Source organism: Periplaneta americana, chromosome 13, assembly GCF_040183065.1.
Source record: "Periplaneta americana isolate PAMFEO1 chromosome 13, P.americana_PAMFEO1_priV1, whole genome shotgun sequence".
Taxonomy (NCBI): domain Eukaryota; kingdom Metazoa; phylum Arthropoda; class Insecta; order Blattodea; family Blattidae; genus Periplaneta; species Periplaneta americana.
The window spans coordinates 29,396,013-29,408,366 of record NC_091129.1 but is presented as its reverse complement, the minus strand read 5'-3'; the positions used below and the strand labels follow the sequence as shown (position 1 = coordinate 29,408,366).

The following is a 12,354-nucleotide window of genomic DNA, read 5'->3' as shown; positions in this document are numbered from 1 at the left end:
AGATTAAATTTACAGTACGTAAGGTACTCTTTTATAGAGTAGGTATAGAATTATTTCAACATGAGTTACTCGTACGAAGGACGAAACTGGTAATTGGAATTAGATACAATAGTCCATAGTGCGATAATATTCACAAAAGAACTCAAGCCTGTATCGAAATGAACGGCCACCATTTTCAAAAATGCGTTTAAAAATCCATATTATAATTATTTTTCAATTTAACCTCATTCTCTATATTGTACGCTAATGTGCTGTAACAGTATAATATACGCTGCATAATGAATACGTTCGCATGGATAACTCAGTTCGTGAGTAAAAACACTCATTGTTAATAGAGTACTGCATTTTGATTAAACAAAAACCTAATGAAAATTATAAAACTCAAAATCGCGATATTTCCTAGTTTACGTAAATGGATGAAGTACTTTTCTTCCCTCCTATACCTAGTAAAGTGATTTGTTTGTATTTTACGCCAGTATCATCGAACTCCAGTCTTGGAAGGGGGAGGAAGCGTTGTTTCCGGTTCTAGCCCTTTAATCCAAAGATATAGCCAGGTTAATATTAGAAATGTTAGTAAAAATAAAATTATGTCCCTGTACAACTGTTTAAAATAACTTAAATAAAAGGGCCTCGTTAAGGAATTAACTGTCAAGTGATTTCCCCCTTTTTCTACAACCCTGCGACAAAACCACTTGAACGGACAGTAGATAGCATGTCTGAGTAATTTTATCTTTTCCGATCAGGCAGAAGTGAAGATTAAATTTACAGTACGTAAAGTACCGTACTTGCTCGCGTAATTTGCTCACTTTTTAATTAACTTTGGCCACTGAAAAATTGGGATGCGTAAAATATGCTGATTTTTCAAATAATAGGTCCTGTTCTGAGTTTATCTCAATTAGTATATGTATAGGTAAGTATTTACGGTAGGGCTAATTTTCTATACCGATAACTTGTCTCTACAAAGGACAAGTATTGTTAAAGTAGCGGGACTTTGGGGTTTCTTTCTGAAGCAGGTACTTCAGTTGCTGGTGAATGACCTACGATGGACTGTAGGGAAGGAAAATTCCTACAACACTGAAAAAAATATGTACGTAATCCCTCCTACATTGAAAAAAAATATGTACGTAAAATGTGTGCGCAAAATACACGGAGCAAAAATAAAGTTCAAAATAATCCCTTAAAAAGTAGGGTGCGCAAAATACGCGGGGGCGCAAATTACGCGAGCAAATACGGTACTCTTTTATAAAGTAGGTAAAGAATTATTTCAACATGAGTTACTCGTACGAAGGACGAAACTGGTAATTGGAATTAGGTACAATAGTGTATAGTGCGATAATATTCACAAAAGAACTGAAGCCTGTTTCGAAATGAACGGCCACCATTTTCAAAAATGTGTTTAAATATCCATATTATGATTATTTTTCAGTTTAACTTCATTCTCTATAGCCTATTGTACGCTAATGTGCTGTAACAGTACAATATACACTGCATAATGAATACGTCCGTATGGATAGCTCAATTCGTAAAATGTTAGTAAAAATAAAATGATGTCCCTGTACTAGGGATGACTGGGGGGGGGGGGAGGCATGTGCCCCGGGCACCACGCTGGTGGTTTGAGCGCTATAATGACAAAATAGCATGTCTGTACAGAAAGTTTTCTGGCACTAATAACAATTCTCATAACTGGTAACAATAAATAATGTAATATATGTATTTTAGAATGTGGAATCCAATGTCATATTTAACGTAATGTGACGAACCTAGAGTCCCTCGATAATAAGTGAATGTAAGAGTTGAGCAATGAGCATATTGCTTGTGATTGATTGGATCCAACCTTTACTTAACGTACAATTATATAGGTACAGCTGTCGGAAAAAAAAAAGTGGCCGCACTCGTGAACAGCGAATATTTTCTAAGTCCACTTCGGGTCACGGCGATGTTACACCATGCATGTGCTTGTAGAAGCAGTTCCGGAACTATGGAATTATTCAATTTCTGCGTCTCGTAGACCAGCGGTAGGGCGCTGGCTTAATGATTCGAAGGTTGTGAGTTTGGGCCTTGTTGAAGTTTTCATTGTATTTTTTAATCGTTCTTTAGCGATATAAATAATATTCAAATTGTCGTCGACCTGGTTGGCGAGTTGGTATAGCGCTGGCCTTCTATGCCCAAGGTTGCGGGTTCGATCCCGGGCCAGGTCGATGGCATTTAAGTGTGCTTAAATGCGACAGACTCATGTCAGTAGATTTACTGGCATGTAAAAGAACTCCTGCGGGACAAAATTCCGGCACATCCGGCGACGCTGATATAACCTCTGCAGTTGCGAGCGTCGTTAAATAAAACATAACATTTCAAATTGTCATTTATATTCTGTTATCGTTCTCTAGCGTTATAAATAATAATCAAGTTATTCATACTCTGTTATCGTTCTCTAGCGTTATAAATAATACTCAAGTTATTTATATTCTCTCATCGTTCTTTAGCGTTATAAATAATATTCAAGTTATTTATATTCTGTTATCGTTCTTTAGCGTTATAAATAATAATCAAGTTATTTATATTCTGTTATCGTTCTTTAGCGTTATAAATAATAATCAAGTTATTTATATTCTCTTATCGTTCTTTAGCGTTATAAATAATAATCAAGTTATTTATATTCTGTTATCGTTCTTTAGCGTTATAAATAATGATCAAGTTATTTATATTCTGTTATCGTTCTTTAGCGTTATAAATAATAATCAAGTTATTTATATTCTGTTATTGTTCCTTATCGTTATAAATAATAATCAAGTTATTTATATTCTGTTATCGTTCTTTAGCGTTATAAATAATAATCAAGTTATTTATATTCTGTTATCGTTCTTTAGCGTTATAAATAATAATCAAGTTATTTATATTTTGTTATCGTTCTTTAGCGTTATAAATAATAATCAAGTTATTTATATTCTGTTATTATTCTTTAGCGTTATAAATAATAATCAAGTTATTTATATTCTGTTATTGTTCTTTAGCGTTATAAATAACAAAGTTATTTATATTCTGTTATCGTTCTTTATCGATATAAAGAACATTTTCTCTAAATCTGTTGCAGCTATTTAAATAAAATTTGGCACAGCTGGTGTAGATAATACATTGAACATTTCTGTGGAACAATTTTTTCTAAGTATATTGAGAATGAAATATTCAGTTTAACATGTTTATTTATTTTTTTTTTGTGAACATAAAAGAAGTAGACCTAGTATTTAAAATAAGATACCTAGAGAAATTCTGTTCCACAGGATCATTTAATATTTTCCGATTAATTACTGTAAAAGAATTTAGGTCCATAGCAGCGGTAGATTTTGAGAATACGTTCTTTATGGTTTAATTGGTTTCACAAAAAAAAAATAGTTTAATTATGCAAATTATTAATCGATTTTTCTTCAAAGTTGTAGGACACATTCCTTAAGCATTTATTTGTATGTGTGCAACATTTGATTAGATTATTTTTGAAAATAATTTGAGTTATAAAAGAAGTTGTATTTTACCAGATCTTCGCATACGTCCCCCCCCCTTAAAAATCCATTGTATCGGCGAGATTTGAACTGGAATGTCTCGGATGTAATGACAAGTAAGATATTATTCCTATATAAAAATCATTTTAGTACAGATGTTCATGCAGAGAGTCACTGAATTATTCGGACATGAAGGGTATAAGTGCACTAAAGGACATTTGTCTCTTTACACATAACTTTTGAAAGGAAAAGTAAAATTCTTTACTCTTGTCACGTACATACAATCATATCTTAATGAAACATATACGTTAATAGTTATAAACAGAAATAAAATTCATAATAAATTCAAATGTAAGTCATTCTTTGGTTAAAAATTATTCGGACACAGGACACCTTTCTAAATAAAATTAGTTCTGTACCTCTATAAAAATATTCAATACCTGGCTGGCCTCCCTTTCATTTTTATAACTTCTGCTAATCATTCAGACATACTTTGCACAAATTTTCTTGTGTAAACTTTGCACACGTTTCGCCATTCTTTCTGAAGCCTCTCCTTAAGATGTTGTTTTGATTTTATTGGGGGTTTCCTCACTTGTTTTTCAAAGCTGTCCTATAAATGTTCAATCACATTGATGTCTGAAGACTGCGGAGGAGGCTGGAGTACCTTGGGCAGTGATTCAGCGACCAGAGTTGTACTTGGTAGAATGCGAACCGGTCATGAATCCCCATTTTTTCCGCACTTTGCCGTAGATTATCCTTCTGGAGTTGAAGGTATGAATACTTGTCCATTTTTCCGTCAATGAACACTAGATTGCCAACTTCGCTTGCGGACATACACCCCCATACCATTACACTGCCGACACCATGCTTAACTGTTGCTTGTACAGGGACATCATTTTATTTTTACTTCAATTTTTATTGTACCTGAGTTTTTGAATGTACTTCACTCCCATCCCTTCTACTAAGGAAGTTCCAACTCCACACAGAACCAAGACCGCAGATAGTAAGCAGTACTGAGTTACTGAGTATAGTACGTTCCAGAAATATGTTCGCGTTTTCCAGTGACGAAAGAGCTTTCAATATTGAATCATATTTTCGCACAGGTACTGTCCGTTTGCCTACGTCGCATCCCGATTTCCCCCACCTGCTTCTGCTCGCCCCTCTGTAATAGCTGAGCTGTCTTAGCTCTTTTCTGAAAACATTAATTTCTCTTAGGAATTGGAAGTTTACGTAATATTATACAGCTGTTTAATTTAACTTAAATATAAGGGCCTCGTTAAGTAATTAACTGTCACGTGATTTCCTCCCTTTCTACAATCCTGCGGCATAACCACTTGGACGGGCAGTAGATAGCATGTCTGAGTAATTTTATATTTTCGGGTCGGGCAGAAGTGAAGATTGAATTTACAGTACGTAGAGTAGGTACAGAATTATTTCAACATGAGTTACTAGTATGAAGGACGACTCTGGCAATTGGAATTAGATGCAATAGTCTATAGTGCGATAATATGCACAAAAGAACTGAAGCCTGTATCGAAATGAACGGCCACCATTTTAAAAATTGTGTTTAAATATTCATATTATGATTATTTTTCAATTTAACTTCTTTCTCTATATTGTACGCTAATGTGCTGTAGACAGTATAATATACACTGCATAATGAATACGTTCGCATGGATAACTCACTTCGTGAGTAAAAACACTTATTCTTAATACAGTACTGTACTTTGATTAAAGAAAAACCCAATGAAAATTATCAAACTCAAAATCGCGATATTTCCTAGTTTACGTAAAGGGATGAATTACTTTTCTTCCTTCCTATACCTAGTAGAGTAAATAAATATATATTATGTTTTATTTAACGACGCTCGCAACTGCAGAGGTTATATCAGCGTCGCCGGATGTGCCGGAATTTTGTCCCGCAGGAGTTCTTTTACATGCCAGTAAATCTACTGACATGAGCCTGTCGCATTTAAGCACACTTAAATGCCATCGACCTGGCCCGGGATCGAACCCGCAACCTTGGGCATAGAAGGCCAGCGCTATACCAACGTGCCAACCAGGTCGACTCCTAGTAGAGTGATTTGTGTTTTACGCCAGTATCATCGAACTCCAGTCTTGGAGGGGGGAGCAAGCGGTGTTTCCGGTTCTCTAAAGGTATAGACAGGTTAATATTAAAAATGTTAGTAAAAATAAAATGATGTCTCTGTATATTTTGCTCGCCAAACTCATTGGGTCTTCACCATACTGTAATCTGGCCATACGATTCGCTGATATTAAATTTACTCTCGTCTGAAAAGATAACTCGATTCCACCAATCCTGATCATTTTCTAGGTACTCTTTTGCGAACAGTAATCTTTTACTTTTATTTCTTTCGTTGATGTAGGGCTTGTTTCTTGCCACTCAACCATGAAAATTGTTTCTCCTGAGAACTGTTCTAATAGTGTCGGGATGGACATGTTTCCCTAATATTTCACTGACTCCAGAAGAAATTCTTGGAGCACTTAATCTAGGATTTTTTTTACCCTCCGTACTATTATCGCTTCTTCTCGCATGGAAAATGTCCTTGGACGTCCTGAGTGAGGATACGATTCAAGTCTGTCTTCATCTCTGAATATCTCTGAACAATATCTGCCACTGTGCTTTTCTTCATGTGTAGTAATATCGGCTATGTAGGCTATCGGTAGGATTTCCCCTTGCATGGTGGAAGACCACTGACTGACGCTGCTCGAACATACTGTCTTTTCCTCTACGCCCCATTTGTTTCTATCCACTACACAATACTGAGCTACTGAAGGCACACACTGTTACTGACTATTCGTGTATCTGACTACACCAGCCGTGGCGAAAAGGCCATGGTGCGCCGAGCCACTGTGTAAGCTGCAACGTGCATGGCACCTATGGAGGGAGGCGGACACCCGAAGGGGAAGTTAATGTTTAGGACGTGTAACGAAGAAAGAAATGAACAAGAAAACATAGGACACATTATCACAACCTAAAATTAACTGTCTTCAGAATGTCTCTGCGACAAAGTTTCAAAATCAGGAATTATGTCACTTACTGCCAATCGTAGTTGATCTCGAAGGTATTTGTCTGTCAGTCGTGATCTAAATTTGATTTTTACTATTTTCATTGTTGAAAATAATTTTTCACAAACGTAAGTTACAGCGAACATGGCTTCAACAGAGCAAGCGAAAGAACGAAGCTTCAAATATTTATTTTTTTCCAAAGATATTAAAAGTTCAATATCTGTCAAGTCCTTACATCTAGCTTTCATTTAACGTCACATTGTAAATCTGTGAGTTTAAATTGAAAATCTAACCGCATTATTCGTACATCTGCTGTAAAAGAATCGACGTACAGAGATGATAATGATAATAATAATAATAATAATAATAATAATAATAATAATAATAATAATAATAATAATAACACTTAACCTTTTAATGTTTCATCAATAACATGTAACTTATAATGCCGTTTTATGTTATACAACCGTTTTACTAGTAATATTTGTGAACAAATCATACATTTAATATTTTCATCATATTGTAAGCAAAAGACTGCATCCTCCCATCCTACTTAAAACTTTCGTTTTTTATAGAGGTACATGGTTTCGAGAGAAATATTGCGACGATACGCCACTCACAGGTCCGAGACAAATACAACTAGAACGGAGTTTGACTCTAGTGAGTAAGAGGGTGGGGGGTTGTAGGTAGGAAGCGAGAGAAAAGCACTGCGAGCCACAATGTGCTCGTGAGTCGCATTTTCGCCGCGGCTGGACTACACTATTCTATAGACTGCAGACAACGTACCTGTGGTCTCTGATTGGTGTACGAAAACTTATGTTGATGTCACATTATGACGTATATGGGTTCGAACCCCACTACTGCTTCCTAATCAAAGTAAAAATATACATTAAACCCACTGTGTATAATCTTTGAAAAGTAAACTTTCCAACAGCTCACTTAAAATTCTTTATTAATACTTTTTACACATTTGACCGTATTATTTAGCAATAAATGGGCATTGTCCGAAGAATTTAGTGATTCACTGTAGTTGTGTCTAGGATTCTAAAAAAATTGACGAGGAAAATCATAGTTACCTGTTCTTTACAACAAGGACTCTAATCACGAATGTACTGTAGTCCAATCACACTAACGTGCTGCTCAAATTGGTACTACCTTTTGCAACGTATTTTTCAGTGTTTATCTTGTTTGTTGATTTAACGGCGAATGGCCGTTGAACCAGTAACTTCTATCTGCGTGGAGTGTTTACTCTAAATACAGCCGACATGTTACCTAATTCAACTGTTTCTTTGTTCGTTCGTTCGTTCATCACAAATTTCTTTCCCTCATCAATAGCATAAATTAGTAGTAATACTATAGGCATAATGTGAAAGAGGAGTAAAAAATTGTCAACCTTTTTTAAGTAAAATAATTATAATTTTCTTGTATTGTGAACACGCTATTCTTTTCTGACGTACTAACAGAATTAACATTCATGGCGAAGTGTATCAACATCGGTTAAAAACGCAGTAATCGTAGATTATGAAACGACGGTTAAACAGTAACAGTAGTTAAAATGTAATTTGTGTGCACCATTCATAATCACCGATTACTTCAACATGGCTAGCTGATACCTCATTTAACCAGAGTAAAGTCTATGATGGTACACTGTTTCTACAAAATGACTAAAGGAAAGCATCCATACCGCTACAAAGATAATAGTCAACGTCTAAAAATGACTGCGCTCACTCCGTTCTACATCGAAATGAACGTGTCCTACATTTTCGCTTTGAATTTGTTTGCCTTTGGGCGCTGTTATACTTGTGAGTTGCATTTCCTTGCTGTTAGGTTAAAATCGTACAAAATAGAAAATTGAATGCAAAAATGATTATATCCCATTGTGTGGTTGAAGTATCGCTAGACTTAATTACTAGAATTTAAATATATTATATAAACAGATGGGATATCTATAAAGGAAAAGGACGCAGAAGATTAATGGGAATGTGTATACGATCCAGGACCCCATTTACACGAGGGAACTATTCATTATCCTATGATCCATCCATAACCTCTCTTTGTTCAGCCAGTGACATAGAGAAAGAGATATTAGAGTATTGCCTCTTAAAATACAGAAAATAACAGTTACATAGAATCGTAATATAAGCAGCCGAACCATAGGAGAAATATGACTTTCTGTGTTATTTCAAGTGGTCCATTTGTAGATTTTGATAAACGAAATCCCTCCTGAAATTTTCTGTCACTTAATTCCTCCTAAGAATTCTCTCTTTCCACTATAGAACCTTCACGCTCACGCTCTATCAAGTAATTCAAGTACTGTATTATAATAATAGTCTTCGAAATAAACATCTGTGGCTCTGGCCGCCATTTTGCTTTATTTGCTCTACTAATCACTGGTTATATCCTTTAACCGCTCGAATATGGCCGGTTAGAGATTACTGTGGTTAACCTCTTATTTAAGTCGTAACCGAGGTCGATCCACTGTAAAAATGCTTAACCAGAGGTTAGGTGACAATTTTAACCGGTGTTTACACTAACCGACGTTGATACACGTGGGCATCAATGTCATTCGCCATAACACGAGCTTAAAGTCGACGGCACTTCAGGGATTCCTATGGTTACCTGGTCTTCGAAAAGTTCGCTTTAGAATCCGAAGGAGCGGGTGTCATAGGAACATCATACTCTACAGTGGGATAGTTTTCCATTGCTTTCGCATCTATGATAAGAATGATTTTCAATTGTGGAGATGTAGTTAAATAATGGTAAGAGAAGATGAATAATAAAACGGAAATCTGTCCTAACAGCGTCTTTGTTCACAACAATTTTCATTAGGATTTTATGAAATGTAAGCCGTAACCCCTGCACGGAATTGGGCATTTTAGCCGTTTGTATGTATTGTGGGTCCTATCACCACGGCATGGCGCGTCCTCAGGTTGCGGATAGAGGAGACGGCCTCCAGATATGGAGGGTAGCTGCGAATATATTGAATAAGCAGTCGTGGACAGCCGATAAGGGGTGGTCCTCCAGCTTGGGGGTTGAGCAAAGGGCTAACAACCCATCACCGTAAAAAACAGCTTGTAACGAAACCTAACAATAAGCCTTGGAATGGGACGATTCTCAGGCACGCCCACAGCAAAGGAAAAATGTTATAAGATTTGGTACATGGAACGTAACTAGTCTTTATAGAACAGGAGGGGTAACATTAGTAGCAAAAGAACTAGCTAGATATAGAATAGACTTCGTGGGAGTACAAGAGGTTAGGTTAGATGGGAATAGCATATCACAAATAGGCGATTACTTGTTGTATTATGGGGAAGGAAACATTAATCACCAATTAGGAACAGGATTCTTTGTACATAAAAGAATAAAATCAGTAGTAAAAAGGTCGAATTTATCAGTGACAGGTTATCATATTTAGTACTTAAGGGTAGATGGTGCGATATCGTAGTTATAAATGCTCACGCCCCTACAGAAGAGAAAGACGACCATATAAAGGATAGCTTCTATGAGGAATTGGAACACGATTAGGGATAACGCGGAAATTCTACTTGAAGCAAGTAAAGCGATAGGGTTGGAAGTAAATTCCGAAAAGACTAAGTATACGATTATGTCTCGTGACCAAACTATTGTACGAAATGGAACTATAAAAATTGGAGATTTATCCTTCGAAGAGGTGGAAAAATTCAAATATCTTGGAGCAACAGTAACAAATATAAATGACACTCGGGAGGAAATTAAACACAGAATAAATATGGGAAATGCCTGTTATTATTCAGTTGAGTCTGCTGTCCAAAAATCTGAAAGTTAGAATTTATAAAACAGTTATATTACCGGTTGTTCTGTATGGTTGTGAAACGTGGACTCTCACTTTGAGAGAGGAACAGAGATTAAGGGTGTTTGAGAATAAGGTTCTTAGGAAAATATTTGGGGCTAAGAGGGATGAAGTTACAGGAGAATGGAGAAAGTTACACAACACGGAACTGCACGCATTGTATTGTTCACCTGACATAATTAGGAACATTAAATCCAGACGTTTGAGATGGGCAGGGCATGTAGCACGTATGGGCGAAATGCATATAAAGTGTTAGTTGGGAGGCCGGAGGGAAAAAGACCTTTGGAGAGGCCGAGACGTGGATGGGAAGATAATATGAAATTGGATTTGAGGGAGATAGGATATGATGACAGAGACTGGATTAATCTTGCTCAGGATAGGGACAATGGCGGGCTTATGTGAGGGCGGCAATGCACCTCCGGGTTTCTTAAGAACCAGTAAGTAAGTAAGAGAAGCTGAATAATAAAACGGAAATCTGTCCTAACAGCGTCTTTGTTCACAACAAATTTCATTGGGATTTTCTGAAATGTAAGCCGTAACCCCTACACGGGATTGGGCATTTTAGCCGTTTGGTAATCAGCGGCATTTGTAAATAAATTCGACTAGGTCAGTTCGCAAGGGAATGTATCTTGTATTAAATTTCCTGACCTTCTTACTAGAGGCACTTCACAATGAGAACTGTTTATGTAATAAACTCTACAAATCACCATCCATCATATAATTCTCACTGGGGGGTTAAAAGTTTTCAGAAGTTCGTTTTTACGCGCGATGTGGTATATTGAACCATGAAATCGAGCCATATGCGAGGGTTTCCTTCGCCGCGATGCCAGTGGAGAGGGAGTAAATGCTTTTGGCAACATTTCCAAGATGATGGAGTAGAAAGGATGAGGGGAAGTGTATTAAAATAGGAAAACGGGAGAGAAATAGATGGATTGTAAAGATGGGGGAGGAAGCGAAGAGGAGAGGTCTTTCATGGTGGGGAGAGAATATGGAGTGAACGGGGAAGGAACCCTGCAGAGAAGAAGAAGAAGTTCTTGGAATAGGCTGTGAGCTTTTTTAGACTTGGTACCATGGAGCCAAGTAGAAAAGAAAAGTTTAAAACAGAACATTACAACATGTAGAGCGCCGACAACGGTCCAGAGAGATGAATGTGCGGCAGAGATTTCGTACACGCGTGTGTTTTTGTTGTGAGCTGCAAGTGAAATTGTGCGGAATCTGAAAGAGACAAAAGAAAACTGCCCTTCTCGAGAATAACTTAAATTATGTCACATTGTCGAGTGATCAATTTGTTGTGCGAACGTGAGAGGTAAACAGAATAATAATAATAACAATAAAAAAAGGCTAGAGATCGGAAGAATGGCCTCGAGAGGAGTTTCGGTTGTCGGAACCTACGTCATACGACTACGTCACTTACACGTGTGATGACGTCAGAGTTTTGAAGGTGATGGATGGAAGTGACCTAAAATAAAAGACAGAAATACTTTCCACGTTTCTAGTGTGTTTTGCCAATACGCAACTGTTTTTAACTAACCCGTTCTCTAAAATGAATTTTATAAAAAGTATTTGGATGAATTACGTTGCACAGTCGTACCGAATTCTACGGACGATGGAACTTTCCAGAACGCATAATATTTTTTAATACTAAATTTTAAAGTGTGTAATATTTGCTAGTGTGTTCAATCCAGAACATTCCACTGTCTGTACTTGAAGCTTGTAATTACAAGTACAAGTGTTGGAAGTAAGTGATCAGTGTGTGGGGGAAAAGAAAACAAGAATTTGATCGTCGTGAGTGTATAGTGGTTTAAAATCAATATACAGTATGTTGGACGACCCTGAAGATATCGCACCCAATAGGTGCAGCACCTTCCTCCACTACTCATGGAAGATTTGCACGTGTCTCTTCTCCCATGTGATTCTCGTATCCCTGGTCGTGTCGTATTGCATCATGGGGGCGTTCACTTTCCAGAGCTTGGAAGGAACAAACGAAAAAATGGTAAATTAGGA

The 12,354-nt window shown here is 36.8% G+C and overlaps 1 protein-coding gene across 5 annotated transcripts in view; it reads left to right on the top strand.

Moving 5' to 3' along the window:
• The window catches only part of galene, a 758,695-nt gene that overhangs the window by 354,103 nt on the left and 392,238 nt on the right, over window positions 1-12,354 (top strand). The window contains exon 1 of one of the 5 annotated variants that reach the window (XM_069842979.1): window positions 11,374-12,343. The exons of 2 other annotated variants lie outside the window; for them this stretch is intronic. In XM_069842979.1, coding sequence (XP_069699080.1) covers window positions 12,170-12,343 — 174 coding nt within the window. In that variant the 5' untranslated portion in view covers window positions 11,374-12,169. Of the gene's footprint in view, window positions 1-11,373; window positions 12,344-12,354 lie in introns of those variants that run through there. 2 more of the 5 variants (XM_069842978.1, XM_069842977.1) reach the window with 2 other exon arrangements.